We start from the raw sequence: 21,786 nt of genomic DNA, 5'->3' as shown, positions 1-21,786 counted from the left end.
AAATATTTAACTATATTTAACTCCTTCTATCTGATAAATATTTAACTATATTTCTTGTTTTCTTTTTCATTTAACTCTTTAACCTACCTGAAATTAATGTAAGGGTAAGATACAAGGTAAAGGTCTATCTAATCGTGTATTTTCCTCATGTCGTTATAATCGGTTGTTCCAGCATCATTTATCAAATAAGCTTTCCTTTCCCTCTTACGACAGATACTAAGTTCTTCATGTGCACTAAGATCTGCGGGTAGCACTATGAGGTGCCTCCCAGAACCCCCTTCAGGAATGAAGATCTTATCCCCCCAGTGGCTAGAAAACAGCCTCAGCTTTGGGGATTGCCTCCCCTAAAGAAAATTGCCTCACCCAGGGTCCCACCTCCTTCCAGGGGCAGGTTGCATCCAAGGAGTGGTCCAACATGAGGTTATAAAGGCCCAGACACTTTGCCCCAGTGCAGGACAAATCCGAAGGGCCATCCTAGCCCCCATGTGACCTTGCAGTTGGCTGAGGCTTTTATTAGGCCCTTACCACAGATTGACTTCTCCCTTTGCTCAGCCCTGCTTCCTTCCCTTTCCTTTCTTTCCCTTGCCTTCCACAGGTGTTGGTCCCAAAATCATCCCCTAATAAACACCCTATGTGCTAATCTCTAGAGTTTGTTTGTGGACTTTTTCTTTCATTGATTTATTGAATTTAGCACCCTGTATTTCAATGTTTGTAGTTTTAGAATTCAGGAGCCTTTTTGCGTTCTTAGTTGTCATCATCTGAATCCCTAAACTTATAATGTTGTGTAGTAAACAAAAACATCAGAACACAAAAATATTCACTAATGAATGAGAAATGAGGCCCCACTCAAATATCACTTTTCCTTTAATACTAGCATCTTCCTTTTACATCTCAACTGCAATGCAAAACAATGCCAAGTACAGGTACGATGACAACTTATTGCAAAGTGACATTTTAAATCTTGCAAAAGAAGCAGCATCTTATGATGTTGATAGGCATTATATTAGAATGCAATTTAAATTTTTTTAATTTTAAAAAACTGTATTTTTATTAACACTGGTTTTAACATTATATACTTTTCATGTGTAGGACATTATATTTCCAATTCTGTGTACACTTACAGTATGTTCACCACCAAAAGTTTCCATCCATCAACATGCAGTTGATCCCCTTTACGCATTTCATCCTCCCTCCCGCCCCTTACCCTCTGGTAACCTCTTGGTTACCAAACCAAAACTGATTGGTTTTGGTTTGATTTGGTTCGTTTATTTATTCTGGGTTTTTTTTTAAAGAGATAATATTATTTAAATGACCCCAAAAGTAATCAACCAATAAGGGGCTAGTCTAAAACAGCTTAGAATTGAAGAATGGGATATCAATAAGGTTGATAACATGGTAGACTCTTCAAAAAAGAATGCCTAAAAAAAAAAAAAAAAAAAAAAAAAAAAGAATGCCTAAGGCTTCACTGGTAAATTATACCAAACGTTAAAGAATAATGAACACCAGCCCTTCTCAAACTCTTCCAAGACATAGAAGAGGAAAGAAGAAAGAACACTTCCTAATTCATTATATGAAGTTAATATTACCATGATACCCAAGCCATATGAAGACATTACACACACACACACTCACAAGATCCCACATGCCACAGGGCAAATAAGCCCACGCGCCACAACTACTCATCTTGCACACCTCAACGAGAGAGCCCTAGTGCCACAAACTACAGAGCCCATGCTCTCTGGAGCCCGTACGCCACAACCAGAGAGAGAAAACCCACACACCACAACTAAGAGAGAAGCCCACACGCCTCAGCGAAGATCCCGTGTGCTGCAACTAAGACCGACACAGCCAAAGAAATAAAGAAAATAAATAAATTTTTTTAAAAAGAAGAATACAGTATTTAAAAAAATAATAAATATAAAATGATTGAGGAGTACTAGGGAAAACTGATGAAATTTATGGTTGGTTGGTCTTTTTTTTTTCAAAAATTACCCTTACACTGAGAAAGCCAAAACTGAAGTGATAGATGTCTTATCATGTTACCATATGGTTTTGTGGAGAAAATTAAACCCAAAAAAAGAAAAATGAAGTGAAGAATTCGTTCTTTTTCTTTAATAGGTTATTACTTTTTAAAATATTTATTTATTTATTTGGCTGTGCCGCGTCTTAGTTGCAGCACGCAGGATTTTTGTTGCTGCATGCGGGATCTAGTTCGAACCTGGGCCCCTGCACTGGGAGCACGGAGTCTTAACCACTGGACCACCAGGGAAGTCCAAAGAATTTGTTTCTCTTGATTCTAAAAATCAGTGTTTGACAGCTAGCAGTCCTAAATTAGCAAGAGAAGAACCTGATTGGCTGGTCCAGGTCACCTTCCTGATACGCCTTAGCTATGGATAGCTCGGCCTTAACTAACTCATGGGTCCCACTGTGTAGAAGATAGGGACTTTGGTTCAGACAGAAGTACCACATCAGCACTAAAGCCCTCCCTCTCACCAACCCCCTGCCATTCTTCCTTCCATCATCATCCATCCTGAGGATTAGCCAGTCTCCCCTGGGCCTCCCAGTGCCTGCTGCCCGGCTGCGGAAACATGAGTGTCAGCCCAGCAGCCTTCCCTTTCCAACTCCCTCCTGCTCTTCAAACCTCCTCTCCTGCCTCCACCACCCCCGACCCCCCATTTCTGTCCCAAAGAAGTTTCAGAGAACATCCTCAGCACACTGTGTTCTCCTATAGGGAAGTCTAAAGTTCAGGGCTCTGGGCGGTTAAGCTCAAGGCCTCTTACCGGGCTAGAGATGAATGACCCAGGGAGGATGGAACACTCCTGTGGAAATGGTTGAGGAAGTTGAGTCAGCCTGCGCCTTGCTAGGGTGGGGCCCAGGCGACTGACCCTCCGGAGGTTAGTGCCCTTGTCTTATGTGTTGTGCCCTTCCCTCTACCTTAGGAGGTAACTGGCCCCTGAGACTCCTGGATCACTACATTGTCCTGTCCAGAGAACTGTACTTTAGGAGAAGGGTAAAAAGGGAGAGGGCTCTTCTTGAAACTCAGGAGATATTTTGAGGTGCTGTGGGACAGGAGGAGGGAGTCTTCTTGGTCCACATCAGTAACTTCTTCCTCTGATTGTATTTACTTACCAGCCCAGAGCAGGGGGATTTCTCTACCTTCCCAGAACTGATTCTCTTGACCCTCTCATGGGCCTTTTTTCTTCTCTCTTCCGTTTTTTTACCATCGAAAACTTCATCTGAGCCTCAACACAGCCCCTGACCCAGGTCCCTTCTGCCTCTCTCCACACCTCCATGTCTTTCTATCCAACCTGGTGTCATAACGCCTCTGAGCCTCAGTTTCATTATCTGTAACGTGGGAATAAAGATAGCATTTACCTCGTAAGAGTAATTGTAAGGTTTAAATGAGATAAGGAACATGCAGCAATTCCTACAGCACCTGGTGCATGAATGCTCAATATACATTAGCTACTGTTGCTATGATTTTATTATTTTATCATTCATGCAACCAATTCTAAGGAGCACTTACTATGTGTGAGGTCCTGTGCTGGGAACTTAGGGGTACTATGCTTGGCCTTAAATAGGTTTAAATCTACTTGGAGAGAGAAGAGAAACCACCAATCAATAAAATAGTTCAGAAGCATACAATTTGGCGGTTTTTCAGAATCTGTCAGAATGCCCAGAAATCTCACTCAGTAACTCTGCCTCTTAAATACACCCTCCCCCACTCCCCATTTGCTGCATCTTCGGGGGTTGTGGCGGGGGGTGCTGTTTGGCTGGATGAGCCTGTCATCAGGATGCTGTGGGCTGGGCTTTGGGAAGCCCACATGGGCCTTGTCTGGACTTCCCGGCTAGCCCTCCCTTCCACACTCCAAGCCAACAGCACCAACACAGTCAAGGCCTCAGCCCTGACTTCCATCTTCAGGGGGACAGAGCCAGCGTTCCAGCCAGATTCTGAGGGAGAGGGTGTTGCTGACCAGGGGGTTTTGCCGGGAGGACCAAGGATTTTGTCTCTAAAAGGCTCCTTAGGAGGGATGGAGGGTGAGGGCAGGCTGGGGACAAGGGGCGGCCAGAGGCATTTGTGGGAGGGAGGAAGGAGGGGCCACACCTACCGACAGGGAGGAGTAGGAACCAGGGAACTCAACCAGCCAGCCGAGGGGATCAAATTCCTCTGCGGTGAACTCTGAGATAGGAGCTTGTGGGCACGGAGGCCTGAGAAGGGAGAGAGCCAGAGGGGAAGACCCAGCCACTCCACCTACCCACAGCCCAGTCCCGCAGGCAGCAGAGCCGGCAGGAGCCACCTTCCCCGGGGCCCACGCCTGCCTGTCCCTCCTGGGTCCTCAGTGCCTGCCAGGAAGGAAAGCCGGAGAGAAAAAGGAGACAATGGAGCCAGACAGGACTCAGATAAAGCTTGATCCCAGGTGAGTGAGGGAGGCAAGCCCCGAGCCAGGAGCTGGTTGCTAAGCAGCAGGGGCCCCTCTCACTCTGACCTGTCCCTACCTCCCTCTCAGGGCCCTTTGGCTCCCAGCACACAGAATGACCCAGGACTAATAATGGGCTGGCCATCCCACAAGGTTCTCAGGGACACTGTGGGGTAGGGCGAGTGTATGACCCTTCAGAGCCTTGGCTTTGGCCACCAACCAGGGAGAGAAAGATCCCAGAGGTGGGGGCAATGGGGGGCATGCACAGAGCCCTGACCAGCTGGAGATCCATTCCTGGTACTAAGGGTCCACTCCTTCTCTGGGACCCTGCTGTTTCTCCCTAGCCAACCTCTGGGCTTCTGCCCCAACGGAAGTGGAGAAAATGGACTATGGGCTTTTTGAGCACTGCAGCCAGACCTACCCATGGCCTAGGTGGCAGCCTGCCTTACACAGTGACCCAGGCCAATTCTCCATTCCCTCTAAGAGTCAGGGCCTTGAGGGGAGATGGACAAGCTCCCTGAACCCAGGAGTATTTGAGGGAATGTCAGGTTGCTGGTGTTCCTTCTGCTACCCTCCCCGTCCCCAGGTCCCCATATTCTGAACACACGCTGGTGTCTCTCCAGGTACACGGCAGATCTTCTGGAGGTACTGAAAACCAATTACAGCATTCCCTCTGCCTGCTTCTCTCACCCTCCCACAGCAGCCCAACTTCTGAGAGGTGAGTCAGGGACCCTCTGTAGAGGGAACTGAAAGGAGGGAAAAACTGAACATCCGGGGGAAGTCAGAAAAGCTGAGAGGAGCTGAGGAAAGGTGGTCCTGAGCTAGCCAGCCTGGAGGGCCTGGGAGGATGACTGGCCCAGTGTCTGTCTGTCATGGTAAAAACCTGGGAGAAGAACAACTCCTAGAGGAGACAAAAGGCCAAAAGAGAGGTGCGACAACATGGCCCACAGACAAAGCTGCATATTGGGCCTCCCCAGCTCAAATTGGGGACAGTGGTCTGGAGCATTTTTCAGACCCCAGGGCCACCCAGGGACTCAAGCTGGTGCCCAAAGCCCCATAGAATGCCCTTGAGGTGTGCGCAACATCCTCCTCAGGAGAGGGTCTGTACGATTCTAGTGGGATGGTTATTATGAATAATGTTCTGAAAATTTAGGTGAACCTGTAAAAGTATTCTGACAGTGTTGGCCAACTAGATCCTATTACTGAATTGCTTTTGAAAGTGAAAGGCAGATGATGGGACTCTGTTTATTCCTTGGACACGTAAAACAGGACAATCAAATGACCCTAGCATCTTGAAAAGCAAATGTGGCTCCCATCCACATTTTATTTGGTTTCCCTACTGCGTGACAACACACCAGTATTGTCAACCAGAGGCAATTTTGTTCCACTGTAGACTTTTGACAATGTCTGGAGGCAGTTTCAGTTGCCACAGCTAGAGGGTGCTACCGGCATCTAGTGGATAGAGGTCAGGGATGTTGCCCTGGAAACAAAGGAAAGTCCCCAGGACAAGGAATTATCTGGGCCAATGTGTCAATAGTGCTGAGATTGGGAAATCCTTCCTTACACAATGAAAATGGATCTCACATTGCTTTGCTACAAAATGTGCAAATAGAAGCACCAGGGATGTTCAAAGCAGGGAGACCATTCTGAGCCTGGTAGTCTGGAGAGCTGCCTTGTCCCCAAGTGGAACTGTTGGAGTGGGTAGCAGTTGGAAAGTGGAGAGCCGGTGGTGGGCATGGCTGGGGTTGGGGTGGAGATAGAAGGTGCAGGCAGGTTCTCCAGACACTGAGGAGCTGGATCTGGCAAGAGTCAAGGTTACAGGTGGGGAAGCAGGGGACAATTGAGAGGGCTGGGCAGGTAAGGTGGGGCCTGATGAGTGTCAGGCAGAGGAGTTGTACTTTATCCCGCAGACAGAAGGAGCGGACAAGGGCTCTGAGATTGGGAGGGGCTGGATAGTGTTTCAGGATCATTAATCAGCAATCAAGATAGACTTTGGGGAAGAAGAGCCTTGAGAATCAGGGGTATAAATTGGAGGTTATTGCCCCAGCCCAGCAGGAAGGGCAAAACCTGAGCCATATCAGTGTCAGGGAAAGGAAAAGAAGATTGGAAAATACAGGCAATCCAAAGAAAGAGCAGGCAATCTGGTAAATATTTAGAAAAGGTAAGTGAAGGAAAAAGAAACTCTAAATGATGACTCCGAGAATCTGGACAGTGGTGATGACACTGACAGAAATAGGAGAGTCAGGAAGAGGTGCCCATTGGAGGATGTGGTGAAACCCCTTCCTCCTTCATTTATAAACTCTGTTATTCCTTAAATTAAATGCCATTTAAGAAAGAACTATTCTGGAAGAACTATTGAAACTTTCAATAATCTGTTTTTGAAATGCCTGTGATATGATTGCAGTTATAATCCCTACACGATTATTTTTTTAATGGACTGATCCAAACATTTATTTGTGGGAGTCAAGGACCAAGAAAAGCCAAGACAATTTTGATAAAGAGTAAGGAAGGTATGTGCCCTACCAGATATTAAGGGTTATATATCAAGACTAGAGTAATTAAAGCAATAATGTAATAACTGCAACCACACAACTCAGATTGGGACTTGAATCCACTGTCTTTTTTTTTTTTTCCTTTAAAAAAAAAATTTATGTATTTTTGGCCGCACTGAGCGGCATGTCACATCTTAGTTTCCCAACCAGAGGTCAAACCCATGCACCCTGCAGTGGAAGAGAGGACTCTTAACCACTGGACCTCCAGGGAAGTTCCCCACTGTCTTTTCATTGAAATCACATGCCTGGTCTCAGGACTTACTGAAGCCCAGGTTCTTTATGCTTCTGCACAGAAGAAATTCAGTGAACGGCAAAGTGATAGGTAAGAAGTAGATTTATTTACAGAGCTACACACTCCATAGACAGAGTGTGACACATCTCAGAAGGCGAGAGGCCCTGAAATATGGGGTGATTAGTTTTTGTGAGCTGGGTAATTTCATAGGCTAACTAATGGGAGGATTATTCCAACTATTTTGGGGAAGGGGCAGAGATTTCCAGGAATTGGGGCACCGCTCATTTTTTGTCCTTTTATGGTTGGCCTCCAAACTGTCATAGCACCTGTGGATGTGCCATTTAGCATATGCTAATATATTACAATCTGTGTATAATGAGGCTCAAGGTCCACTGGAAGTTGAATCTTCCACTATCCTGGACCTGGTTGTTTCTAACCAGTTTATGTCACATCCTCAAGAGCTATGGTTTTTAGAGGTTGTGTCCTTCCCCCTTCCCTCCTGTTTCACAAGGGGCCTGACAAGCAGAAAAATGAAATAAAATAGAGGGTCTAGAAATAGACCTATGGCCACTTGGGGACTTGCTATATGAAAGGATGGTATACACATCAGTGGGACAGGATGGACTCTTTGAGGAGTGATGCTGGACAATTGCCTGTCCCTATGGCAAGTAAATAAACATGAAAATAACTCCAGTATAGCTTTAATCCAGATAGATTAAGTACCTAAATGTAAATGCAAACATTTTTACAAAAGAAAATATGGAAAGATATCCTTATAGTTGGAAGCAGAGAATAATTTCTAAAATAAAACACAAGAAAGCACAAATGATCTTGAAGATTGACTACATAAAGCAAACAAAATTCTGTACAACTAAAAACACTATAAACAATGTTAAAAGCCAAACCAAAGACTGGGAGAAGATATTTTCAAGCCTTTTAACCAACAAAGGATGATTAGTCAGTATAAGAAAAATTACCCAATAAAAATTAGATAGAATAGATGATCATACAATTCATACTAGAAGAGGAAACCCAAATGGTCAATAAAGGTACAAAAAGATTATCTGTTTTGTTAGGAATTAGGGAACCTCAAGTTAAACAATGAAATAACATTTCACTACTCTCTCAAAGATGAAAATTGAAAGTCTGATAATCCCAAGTGATGGTGAATTTAAGGTGAACTGTGAACTCTCATAGACTGCTGGTGGGAGTACAAATTGGTATAACCACTTTGAAGAGTAATTAGATACCTTTAACACTGAAGATTCTCATCTCCTACAACCCAGCAATTCTAAGTGTTTGAACAGAGGAACTCTCCTGTACATGCCAAGGAGACACATTTAAGAATGCTTATGGTAGCATTTGTTTGTCACAATGAAAATAATAACAACCATGAAAGCAATGTTGAGTGGAAAAGCATTTCACAGGATAATACCATTTATATAGATTTTTTTAGTGCAAAGCAATATAATATGTTGAGTATGTACATATATTGTAAAAAATTAAAACATACAGGAAAAGATACACCTCAACTTCAGAATAGTAGTTAGCCCTGGGAGGTGAGGTAGGGAAGTGAGAAGGATCCAGGAGGTATATACAGGGGCCTTCAAGTACATCTGTAATGTTTTATTTTTCTAAGAATAACTTTTGAAGCAAAGTTGGCAATATCATAACACTCTTTAAAATGGATTATGGATATATTAATATTCGCTCTATTACTATATTTATTTTTTAAATCTCTATAATTTTAAAAATAATTATAAAAATAATTTTTGACAGGCTGTGATGAAATGTTAGATGAAAAAAACAGAATGCAAAATTTTACAGTATGATTGCAGTAATACAATATGTATGAACTTTAACCAGGATGCTTTTTTTTTTTTTAACATCTTTATTGGAGTATAATTGCTTTACAATGGTGTGTTAGTTTCTGCTTTATAACAAAGTGAATCAGTTATACATATAACAGGATGCTTTTTTAAACCTAGTTTTTACTGAGCAAATACTACATTCCATGCTAAGAGGTTTAATTGGAGGATAAACAACCTGCCCAAGATTATAGAGCAAGGAGTAAATGGAATATTACTTTGAATTCAGAGCCTATGCTCTTAACTTCCATGGAAATACATTATGCAAAAATGAAAATAATTTTTGGTTAGGAACTAGCTAGGATTATGGTGATACTCTTTTTTCAAAGTTTTAATGTTCTTATATTGTTTTCATTATTTAAAAAAGTAATCTTCACTGTTACAGATACAGTGGGAAATTTGCTAGTTGCTAAAGGTATAATTGTATTCAAACAGGTGAGTTAGACAAGCATTTCCCAAAACGTGTTCTTTGGAATACTAATCCCAAGGAGTGCTCCATGAAAACAGAGCCTGTAGAAAAATAAGTTTTGCAAAATCTATATTCTGTAACCTCCTTTTGGAAATTAACAATATAAATCAGATTTAAAACTTGGTATACTCCACAGGAAAGAAACATGTTTAACCTTGTTTAAAGTGTTTCCAAAGATCCTTGTGCCACTGGATACTTTTGTTCCAGAACTTTTGTTCTGTTAAGATGCAGAAAAAAAAAAAGATAGAGGACAATCTTCCAAGAAGATAGATGAATTTGAAGTAGAGTAGTGGTGTCAGGCTATGTATGCTAAGGAAGTTCTCTCTCTCATACTTTTGTGTTATGGAAGTGGATACAAGAGTCAGTAGATGCTGCAAGTATGAACACCAAAGCCAGCAGATACAAGAAACTGCAAAAGCACTTCCATATTGAAGAGTTGGAATATGGCTCACCTCCACCTTCATCAACTTAAGCAACCTTAGGGCTGCATTTGATCATTTATATCACTCCACATTTCCTTCCATAGCTATGTGAACACACACCAAGAGTCAGCATGTGTAATGGTGAAGAGAATGGACTTAGGGTCAGGAACCCCTGGGTTTAAATCCCAGCTCCATCACTTCCAGGCTGTGTGACCACGGGTGAGGTGCTCAACTCCCTAAGCCTAGTTTCCTGAATAAAACCTATAAAATGGAGATGACAATAAGAATTCTCATGGGGTCATTTCTTTCATTCAACAAATAGTTACAGTTACTGTTCCATGCACTTGGAGATAGAACAGAAAACAAGCCTGACAAAATCCCTGACTTCACAGAGTTTATACTACCATCACTCCGATGGGGATAGACAACAAACAAGTAAATAAATATGTAAATAACCTAACTGTTGGGGGCAGCTTGGGGGAGAGGAGGTAACACCACACTGGATGCTCAAGGGAGGCTGGCTGAGGAGGGGGGTTTGAGCAGAGAGCTCAGTGATAGGAAGGAGCCCGCCACAGGGAGCTCAGGGAGGAAAGACGAACAGACAGAAGCCAAGTACCATAAGGTTCTGGAGGTGGAAACAGCTCAGGTGGTTGTTGGGAGGCTGAGGAGTGGTAGGGAAATCCTAAACCTCAATAAACAGAAGAGGCAAGAGGGAGCAATTGAGTTTGGAGAACACAGGGTACGGGAGAGGATGAGGAATCAGTAGAGGAGACCTAGGGTCAGAGACCAGGAGAGGAATCAGGAGAACTGTGGTTCTGGGGGTCAAGGGGAGGGAGATTTTCAAGGAGGGGGAACAGTCAAGGACAGTGAACACTTGTTGGCTTCTGGAAGGGCTGTTTCCACTCTCAGCTCTCAGTGAGCTGATGAGGACAAGAGTCAAGTAGGGGGTGGGGGAATCCCACAAGGAGAAGCCTGCAGCGGTATGCCCCTTCCCAACAATGGATGTTGGTTTTTAGAAATCTACTGAATTAATTTTGGTTTCTGCCTATCTGGACTTTATATTTTATCTGTATTTTTTTTAACTAAACATTTCTATTGTAAAAATAATTCAATGAAGTCAGTACGAAAATAGAGAAAAGTGAAAAGAGGAACAGTCATGTATGGTCCCACCACTCAAGACCAGCACTGCAAATATCGTAGCATAAGTTCTGTTTTCTATGCTTTTATTTAACATTAGTGGAAATCATACTATACTACAATTTTATGTCCTGTTTTTATAAGCATGATATCATATGAATTTTTTCACGTCATTCTATGTTTGGCAAAGTATGTGTTTAAAAAAAACTTTTTGTTATAATATACGTATTCACTATAGAATAATTGGAAAAGAAAGAGGACAAAAGCCACCCACAGTATCATCACTCAAAGACAGCATTGTTAATTAATTTCTAGGCTTTTTTCTAGGCAATGATTTTTTAATGTTTTTATTTTATCAAAGTAACACATGAACATGTGTTAAAAATTTAAATAGTACAAAAAGGCTACTAAAGAAAATCAACTATCCCCTGCCCTATTTATTCTCATTTCTTTTTTCTTTAAAAAAATTTTTTTTTGGCCATGCCACACGGCATGCAGGATCTTAGTTCCCTGACCAGGGATCAAACCCGCACCCTCTGCAGTGGAAGAACAGAGTCTTAACCACTGGACCGCCAGGGAAGTCCTCCTTTTTTAGCTGATGATTCATCCTCCTTTTTTAGATGATGATTATTCTGATAGTTACCTTCAAATTACCATTATTTCCTGTGGTATCAATTTTGGACATTATCTGTAGCTGCCTCTATAATACATGAAAGTTTAATTCACTTAGCACCAAACTTCTTCCACTCTTTCCACATAGTTATGTCAATATTTTTAGTTGGTTATCTGTATAGCTGTATATACTATACCTATATTTTATTTCTTATTCTGCCAACTATGGACAGTACTTCTTCACTTTCCATTTTATATGATAAAGATATTAGGGCCCCACTCTTTCCATCAACTCTTTTCTACCTTTCTCTCCCCAAATCCTTTAAACATGGTTATAATTTTACCACGCTACTTATTTTTATTTTTTATTTTTATTTATTTATTGGCCACACCACGCAGCTTGCAGGATCTTAGTTCCCCTACCAGGGACTGAACCCAGGCCACTGGCAGTGAAAGTACCAGGTCCTAACCACTGGACTGTCAGGGAAATTCCCTTTGCTAATTTTGCATTCTGCTTTGTTCACATAAAGATTTGTTTGTTTTAGTCATAAATTACATATAGTAAAGGACAATGATTTTTATTTTTATTATTTTTGGCTGCACTGGGTCTTCGTTGCTGTGCGCAGGCTTTCTCTAGTTGCGGTGAGCGGGGGCTACTCTTCGTTGTGGTGTGCAGGCTTCTCATTGCGGTGGCTTGTCTTGTTGCGGAGCACAGGCTCTAGGCGTGCGGGCTTCAGTAGTTGTGGCTTGCGGGCTCTACAGTGCAGGCTCAGTAGTTGTGGCACACGGGCTTAGTTGCTCCGCGGCAATGTGGGATCTTCCTGGACCAGGGATCAAACCCGTGTCCCCTGATTTGGCAGGCGGATTCTTAACCACTGCACCACCAGGGAAGCCCATATCTGTATTCTTGTTGAAGAACATGTGGACTGTTTCCAGTTTTGGCCATTATGAACAATGCTGCTCTGAACATTCTTTTGGTGATTAAGGCACTCATTTCTATCAAATATGTTTCCGTGAGTGGAATTCTTGTGTCGCAGGGTAGGTGTATGTTAAGCTTTAATAGATACTACCAAACTGTTTTCTAAAGTGGTGGCACCACTCCCAATAGCAATGTGTGAGAGTTCCAATTGTTCCTCATCCTCACCAGCACTTAGAATCATCGGTCAAAGGATGATTAAAATTAAAAGCAATTCTAGCCCTTTTGGTGGGTATATAATGGCACCTCACATTTGTATTTCCCCAGTGACTATTAATATTTAGCACCTTTTTATGCTTCTTGAACATTTGGATATCTTCTGTAGAAAAGTTACTGTTTAGGTCTTTTTCACTTTTAAAAATTGTGTTCTTTTTCTTTCTGATAGGAATTCTTTATATATTATGGATACGAGTCTTTTGTTGGGTATTTGTATTGCAAATATCTTCTCTCGGTCTGAGCATGCCCTTTCATTGTCTTAATGGTTTTCTTTGTCAAATGGAAATTCTTAATTTTAAGGAAGTCCAGTTTATCAATTTTTTTTCTTTATGATTAGTGCTTTTGTGTCCTATTTTAAAAGGATCTTTGCCTATCTCAAAGTCATTAAGGTATACTTCTCTGTTTTCTTCTAAAAACTTTATCGTTGGGCTTCCCTGGTGGCGCAGTGGTTGAGAGTCCGCCTGCCAAGGCAGGGTACACGGGTTCGTACCCCGGTCCGGGAAGATCCCACATGCTGCGGAGCGGCTGGGCCTGTGAGTCATGGCCGCTGAGCCTGCGCGTCCGGAGCCTGTGCTCCGCAACGGGAGAGGCCACGGCAGTGAGAGGCCCGCGTACCACAAAAAAAACAAAAAAAACTTTATTGTTTTAACTTTCACATTTAGGTATTTTTGTATGATGTGAGGGAGGGGTCAGTGTTCTTTTTTATCACTTTGCATATTAAACGAGATGCAATTAACCCAGCACTTTCTCAAAAAGAATCCTTTCCCCCTGAATTGTAGTGAAGCCTTTGTCATAAATCTGATGACCATAAATGTGTGGATCTGTTAATAAGTTTTTCTGTTTTTTAAAACAGTGTTAACACATTTTTTAAAATATTAGTACATAGTCTTTGCAAAAATTTTTTTATGGTATGCACAAATTTTTCACACCTGCATAATATTCTATTGAGTAGTTTACATAATAATTTCAGTATTGTTGGACATTTACGTTTTTTAAAATGTAGGGCTATATATTACTGTTATTTTGCTCTTCTCTGGCTGCTAGGCAGGTTGACTATTTTCCCACTTCCTGAACTCTGTCAGTATCATTTTCCCATTTGCAAGAGCCTTCTGTTTTTGTTATTTTCTTCATGTAATAAAAATTTTAAACTTGTGTACACATTTATTAAACATGCTTTCCCCCAGTCTGTTTGCTGCCTATATATTTTTTTAACATTCAGAAGTTTAAACTCTTTATGTCAAATTTGACCATCGTTCTCACTGTGATTTCTTGGATTACACCTAAGCTTAGGTAGGTCTTCCCTCTCCAAAGTCTTGATGCAGATACAATTCTCTCTTTTCTTTTCCTTCTCTCAATTTTCCCTGTTTGATTTTTAAAGGTTTATCTCTTTAATCTATCTGGAATTATTTTGATATATGGAAGGCTTTATGTGTATCTCATGATAAAACAATCATACTTGTTTTAAATCCACATTTTTATTGTATAAGGGTAAAATTGTGTCAGCCCCCACCCCATGATGTTTATATTTTTAAAGTTTCAAGGAAGGAAGGTAAAGTCTCTTTTTAATAAAGGACTGCAACCAGGTGTTTTTTGGCTTTTGTTTGTTTGTTTTGTTTTGTTTTCTTAATGTTTAAAATTTGCAGAGCCTACTGGAGCAATATCTGTAGAGGTAATTGAGAAAGAGGCAACAGAGTTAAACAGCAACAGCAATGCCAAGCCAGTAATTTGGTCACCCAGAGGGCTGTATCCTAATTAAGTGGAGGCGGGGTGGAGGCAGGAATGGGGAGGAGGGAAGAAAAATAGCACAGTCCTGTCTTTTGAGGCCTGTAATAGAATGGAAAAGCTTACTACTGACTTCAGAAGTACAACTTGGGACCTGGAATCCAAGGGCCACCTTCCCCATGGCAGGTCCTCTGGATTGATCACAGACCTAACTGTGGTCAGAGGTAAAGGGCCTCTTGGCTAAAGTAAACAGAAACAGAGAGAAAAATGTGTGCCCTGAAATAAGAACAACCAGGATCAACATATTTTTTGACAAATTCACCTTTGTCCTGGTTGCTCCTTGTGGTGCCACCAGGTATGACTGACCCAGATGACAACTCAAGTCTTTACTGTGGTATGGTCTCCTTCCTCCCTGTTTTGGTGTCAGCATTAATATCTCGGCCTGAGCTGCCCCCAGTCACCAAAACATAGGGCAGACCAGCCAATGCCTTCCTCATACTTTACTCCCAATGTAATAAGACAGTGGCTTGGACTCTGGCAGTCTTCCCTCACTTCATCTGTCATGTAGCCAGTTAAGTGGCTTAAAGGAAGGAGTCTGCCAACTAGGGAAGAGACTTGGATAAATGAGGGTCCAGGCTTAGTCACTGAGGACACAGAACCCTTTGTTTAAAACTAATTGTTGCATTGGTTAGAAAATGTTCAGAAACAAATATTGTGACTCTATTAATGTTTTCCTGTTAGCAATGGTGAGGCCAGAGGAGCTTCACTGGTGTTTGTTGAAAAATTGTTTATCCTCTGACCATTATCAGGCGAGCTTGTTTAAAATGTGGATTACTGGGTCCATCCCAGATCTGTTCCAGATCTGTTGAAACAGCATCTATGCGGATAGGGCCTGGACAGCTACTTTTTAACAACTCCTCAAATGACTTCAATAAACACTAAAGAGAGCTACCGGGCCACATTTAATGTAAGACTAAGTGTGAGGCCAACGTGGGTCATATGTCCTTGGAGTCTTTACTAATACCCATTTCTTTTGTTAAAGTCCCTTCCTATGTCCCAGTTTTGTGACATAATTTTTGAAATCAAATTTAAACAGCTCTAAAGTAAACCAAGAGTTATATTCTGCTTTAATTATAATGTTAATTGGTCCCTGTTCTGCTAGCAAAACACCTGACACTGAAATAGAAAACTGAATAAACCCTGTTGACCTCCTAATTTAGAATTTTTGCTAATTATGTACAAACTTGTTTGGTGTCTATATCCTGGTTCAGATAAGCCTTACCATACCTAGAATTATCTGGTCTAGTCTCTCATGAATGCAGAAGAATGACTATTTCTTAGTCACATGTTGGATACTCTAGATCTAAGAAATAGCCCATCTTCTGCATGAGGGGGCCTAGACCAGGTCATTCTAGATATGGTAAAGCAATTTAGATCCACATGAGGAAGCCCACATCTTCTGCTCCTCAGTCCTGATCTTCAGCTCACTGGAGTCTGCCCTCTCTTTCAACTCTAGCATCGGGCCCTGTGGAAATTTCTCTCACGGTCATCATGACCTTGCTTGCCCTGGGCTCAGTTGCCATCTTCCTGGAGGATGCTGTCTACCTATACAAGAACACTTACTGCCCCATCAAGAGGAAGACTCTGCTCTGGAGCAGCTCTGCGCCCACGGTGAGGGCCCTGTAGCTGCCTTTTGAGAGGGACTGGAGGGGAGGCAGGGTCCATCTTGAGGATTCCTTTAAACTCAACAATTCAAGTTGCCTTCCTCTACCACCTTAGGGTGAGGGTTTTAGTCTGATATCTGCAGTCAGGACCCCATGCCTGGAAGGTCAACAGGCAGTGGGATGGAGCATTTGAAATATCGTAGAGCCACAGAAACAGCTGAAGAACCCTCTCAGCCCACCGGCAGCCTCACTCGCTACTCCCCTGCTACAACATTGCAAGCCTCCTTCTTGGACACACCAACTCCCTGTTCCTCAGAGGGTAGGAGGAAAAGAACCTTTTCCCATGGGGTCATGCTCACTCTACGCTTATGTCATAGGTCTTTTTAACTCGCTCCCACAGCTATTAGATATGTCTTTGGCATGTTCCCAGGTCATAAAATGGGACTTCTCTTTCCATGTGGTGAGCTCTGTCTGTTTGGGGGGAAGAACAAAGCCCCTGAAGTCCTTTCCTGCCAGATGACATCTGCCTGGGCCATCTCAAGACATCAGATGCTCTAATAACATCTTTAAAGATGAACTGACCTACTCTTACCCCAGTGATATAAGTTGAGATAGTCTTCAAAAGAGCCCCCTGACTCAAGGTCACTTTAACTAGTTATTTTTCCAGCTGGTCACTTTGAAGTAATGGTGCCTCGAATGTTTAGGTTTTGCTTCCTTGAGCCCTTGTTGTAAATGGTGAGCACGAAGCCTCCTTCCTTGCCCTAACCAGCTCCTTGCTCTTCTCCAAGCAGATAGTGTCTGTGTTCTGCTGCTTTGGTCTCTGGATCCCTCGTGCCCTCATGCTCGTGGAAATGGCCATAACCTCGTGAGTGTCCTGCCCTGCCCCCAGCTGAACTGGATATCCTTCTGCGGTCCCCCACTCTGCTCCCCTCAACCCCAGGACTCCAGAGTCCATGTCTTCTTTTATCCCCTATCCCTTCCATAAATCCGTGTAAACCAACTGATCATAAATAGAGCCCTTGAACTTCCAGTTCATCCTCAGGCACCATTTCATTCCCACAGCCTGAAATTGCCCTCTTCCCACCCTGTCCTCTCTCTCACTTCCTCTTGGGTCACACACTCAAAACGCCTAGCCCCTACCTGATCCCCTCAGGAAGCCCCACCTCTCCCTGGCCCCTTTGCAGTCTGTTTTTCTTTGGCAGGAAGGGCTGTCCTATCAGCTGCTACCACCTCCCCTGCTGTGTACTCTCAGGCCCACCTCTCCCCCAACTCCAGGTTTTATGCGATGTGCTTTTACCTGCTGATGCAGGTCATGGTGGAAGGCTTTGGTGGGAAGGAGGCAGTAGTAAGGACACTGAAGGACACCCCAGTGATGATCCACACAGGCCCCTGCTGCTGCTGCTGCCCCTGCTGCCCACAACTCATGCTCACCAGGTAAGGTGGGAGGGAGAGGCCGCCTGGAAGAACAGGTTAGCCTCTTCCTGCACTCTCCCAAGAGCCTCTGCTGGCTCTCTCAGCCCTGCTTCAAGCCTCATGGAATTAGGCTTTTATGGAACAAACCCAGTGATGAAAGGGCGGGCATCCCACAGCCAGGGTCCACACACTGGGCACCCACGCAGGGGTAAGGGGAGCAGAGGAAGGAGAACTCCAAAGTTCCCATCACTTAAGCTCACTGTCCCCTACAAACTTTACCACACAGAGCAAACTGGATTTTGGACTATTTACTTTCCCCTTCCGTCTATTTCGGTTAATGAGGTTGGGGTCAACACTCAGTTCTTACTCAAAGGCAGCATTCTGGTCTGAGGGTGAGTGGGAGGCAAGAAGGAGGGTTCCCAACTCTCTCAACATTCTGGCTTCTTCTGAAGTCCCCATCCATTTGACCATGTTGATGTCTATGATGGCGGAGCCCGGTGAGGGAGCTGGAAGGTCTTCTTGGGGTGGGTGGTTTGTGGGTCCATGGTCCTAACCCTCTTCCCACTTCAGGAAAAAGCTTCAGCTGCTGATGTTGGGCCCCTTCCAGTATGCCTTCTTCAAGATAACACTGAGCCTGGTGGGCCTGTTTCTCCTCCCTGATGGCATCTATGACCCAGCAGATGTAAGTCAGGAGTAAGGGGCAGCAGAGGCCAAGATTCATTAAATACCTGTGACTCTAGAAGGAATAGCTGGAGCCAATATCCCCTAATTCAGAGCCCTAGGAATGGGGTAGCCCCAGGGACAGGGTGGCTGTGGAAAAGTAGAGGCTCAGGGACTCTGATGGGGAGAGAAGAAATGGGAAGGGGCCAAGGCTTTGGGGCTTTTTTACCTTTCCCACCATGGGAGAGGGGAAATAAAAAGAGAAAAGGGCTTGCTTCCTCATTGACTACTTTCTGGCCTGCCACCAGATTTCAGAGAAGAGCACAGCTCTATGGATCAACGTTTTCCTTGGTGTGTCCACCCTGTTAGCTCTGTGGACCCTGGGCATCCTTTTTCGTCAAGCCAAGCTGCACCTGGGCGAGCAGAACATAGGAGCCAAATTTGTTCTGTTCCAGGTAACTATACCCTGGGAGAGAAAAGATGGTTAATAATGAGCCACAAATAATAGGGGTTAGGAGCTGAGACTAATAAAGGATAAAAGTGGGTCCGGGAATCTTCTTAAGCCTTAGGTTTTCTATGAGATTTGGAAAAGAATCCCTGCCCTTTCCCAGTTTTTGCTTTCCTGTGCTTTAATAGCTTCCAAGCATTGCTGTAGCAAAATATCACAAACTGGGTGGTTTAAAGCAACAGAAATGTGTTGTCTCACAGTTCTGGAGGCCAGATGTCAGCGGCCCGTGTTCCCTCTGAAAACTGTGGGAGAACCCTTCCTTGACTATTCCTGGCTTCCGATGGTTTGCAGCAATCCTTGGCATCCCTGGCATGTCACATGGCATTCTACCCTCATGTGTCTGTGTCTTGTGTCTCTTTTCTTATAAGGACATCAGTCATATTGGAATAAGGAAGGACCCACCCTACTCCAGTATGACCGCATCTTAACTAATTATGTCTAATTAGTTACCAAAACAATGATGCTTTTTCCAAATAAGGTCACATTCTGAGGTACTAAGGGTTAGGACTTCAATGTATCTTTTTGCAGGACACAATGCAACCCATAACACATGTATTATCAAACCTTAATTTCTTATACCTTTGCTTTTTTCTTTTCTTTACTACCCATTACTTCTAAAAACCTGCAATTCATCACCACCAGAAACATCAGCATTATCACAGCTACAACTATGAAGTGTCTATACCACATACTAGGCACTTTTCATACATTAATTACATTTAAATTCACTATAATCCTCAGAGTCATTATTATTTCTGTTTTACAAATGAGGAAACTGAGATGTTATGGGGCTTGTTCAAAGGCTCATAAGGGATGGGACTGGAATTTAAACCTAGATCTGTCGACTCCCAGACCCACATCTCTTCTTATCACACTGCCTCTTCATCTTCACATCTTTTCTGACAATTCTCTAAAACTCACGTTTGTTTACTTTTTACACTTTCCATTCTCTAAGCCCAGAGATAACCTTTCCACCAAATGCAGTGACTTCTAGCCCAATATTGTTTCCCTTCTCACTTCATTCTTTCTGTCTCCTTGCTGGGCCCTTCTCCTATTCCCAAGGCACAATGACTCCTTTACAGTTAACAGAGTGATTTCACAGAAATTCTCATTTGATCTAAGCAGGTGCCGCTTACAGGCACATAGTAGGTAGAATTGGAGGGTCCAGAGGAAGACAGAGGACAGAAGAGCCTAAAATAGAGTAAGGGACTGAAGGGGCACAGAAAGGATCTGGGCCCCAGAAGCACTCAGGGTCAGGCTAGCGGGTAAAAGCCCTGTGATTGCCGAGCCTGCCCATGATTATTGTGGGGAAGCCTAGAAAAGCCAAGTCTGCCCTGAAGAGGCTGTGCTTCAGAAAAGTGTACTCAGAGAGGGCAAGTACAAGACACATCTCAAACACAGCAGTGGGCCAGCTGGCCTCAGTGCCGGGGATGCTGAGCCCCTACCCTCACTTCTCTTTTCTCTTCTGCAGGTTCTCCTTATTCTGACTGCCCTGCAGCCATCCATCTTCTCAGTCTTGGCCAACGGTGGGCAGATTGCTTGTACGCCTCCCTTTTCTTCTAAAATCAGGTCTCAAGGTGAGCACGTAGGAGCTCCTATTCTATTCCAGGAAGGGCAAAAGGGGGAGGTCAGGGAGGAGAGGAACTTAGAACGGAAGTTGGGCCAGCCAATCTCAGAATACTCAGAATGTTCTGCTCAGAATACTGAGAAAGGAACCTGCAAGAAATCTAGCAGAAGCTCTAAGCAGACTATGACCTCTCTGATCACAGAGAGGAGAGCTGCAATCCCACAGCTTGAGGCCAGCCCTGATGGCCAACCCAGGAAGCCATGGGTTCAACCCTCAGCTCCAGGGAGAGCAATGGGTGTGGTTAGGAAGCAGAAGTCATGATGAAACATGCTGATGAAACACGCAAAAGAAATGTTTAGTGCTAGCCTCAAATTGCAGGAGGTAGAGGGCCAAGTTCTGGCTCTGGCTCTACTATTAACCTGCTATGTTACCTGTGACAACTTAATATCTCTAGGTCCTGGTTTGAGGACAAATTGGAGAAAGTGTTGTTCAACTCATATGCCAAGGCTGCTAGTGGTATACCACCTCTGTAAGTTAGTATAACCTACATTATATTTTGCCCCATGCTGCAGTGATGAACTGCCACCTCCTCATCCTGGAGACTTTTCTGATAACCGTGCTCACACGAATATACTACCGAAGGAAAGACGACAAGGTTGGATATGAACCTTTCTCTTCTCCAAACCGGGATTTGAACCTCAAAGCTGGAGGTGGATTGCTTGGACAATGAAAGAGACACTGCACTCATTAGATGGGCACAAGATTTCTTTACTGTTCCTCAGCTTTGACCAAATGGGGATGGATTCCATTGTCAGAGCAAGCTGGCTAATGGTATACACTTGACTGTAGACACGAATGTGAACTATGCAGTAGGATGAAATTGTTTTGGATCTTGCCTGAGGAAGGTATTTTAAGTTTTATAATAAACAAACAGGATGGAGTTTGATGTTCTACAACTGGGCACACTGCCTCTGTGTGTGCCACTACTAGCCCATAAAGCTTGTATATTAAAAGGTTACTCTGAGGTTTCCCAAAGCAAATGAAAGGGGGAAGAGTATGTGATAGTTTTACTGGTATAATAACAGGAATAGAACTCAGTCAGGCAAAATAGTATCAGCCCAAACTCTCGAAGAAATCAGGCTTCTGAAGAACAGATGAAAGGTGTTCTTTCCCTTACAGATGTGTCAGTAGGGCACTGATGACATTAGACCTGGGAGATCTGGATCAGCCTCCCTTTGTGGGACAATGGCTTTTTTAGTCTTCTGTACCAAGCAGCAAAAGGAATCCCGATAATATGGTCATGGAGTTATTATGGAGAGACAAATTAAGATGCAAAAGCAAAGGAAATGA

The 21,786-nt window shown here is 43.4% G+C and overlaps 1 protein-coding gene across 1 annotated transcript; it reads left to right on the top strand.

Moving 5' to 3' along the window:
* Window positions 1-4,166: 4,166 nt before the first annotated feature.
* Window positions 4,167-21,166, top strand: SLC51A (solute carrier family 51 subunit alpha). The gene is made up of 9 exons (XM_004278791.2): window positions 4,167-4,418; window positions 5,042-5,136; window positions 16,141-16,295; window positions 17,080-17,153; window positions 17,564-17,722; window positions 18,272-18,383; window positions 18,670-18,816; window positions 20,341-20,446; window positions 21,009-21,166. The coding sequence occupies exons 1-9, from the start codon at window positions 4,381-4,383 to the stop codon at window positions 21,164-21,166; spliced, it is 1,044 nt and encodes a 347-aa protein (XP_004278839.1). The 5' UTR covers window positions 4,167-4,380.
* Window positions 21,167-21,786: the final 620 nt, after the last annotated feature.

This window comes from Orcinus orca, chromosome 5 (assembly GCF_937001465.1).
Source record: "Orcinus orca chromosome 5, mOrcOrc1.1, whole genome shotgun sequence".
In the NCBI taxonomy this organism is placed as follows: domain Eukaryota; kingdom Metazoa; phylum Chordata; class Mammalia; order Artiodactyla; family Delphinidae; genus Orcinus; species Orcinus orca.
This window is presented reverse-complemented; position numbering and strand designations above follow the sequence as displayed.

Excerpts from the sequence above, each read along its gene's own strand:
- SLC51A (XM_004278791.2), top strand. The coding sequence starts at position 4,381 with ATGGAGCCAGACAGGACTCAGATAAAGCTTGATCCCAG. Across the intron at positions 17,154-17,563 it reads GTGGAAATGGCCATAACCTC|GTTTTATGCGATGTGCTTTT; the intron begins GTGAGTGTCCTG and ends CCCCAACTCCAG. Across the intron at positions 18,384-18,669 it reads GCATCTATGACCCAGCAGAT|ATTTCAGAGAAGAGCACAGC; the intron begins GTAAGTCAGGAG and ends GCCTGCCACCAG.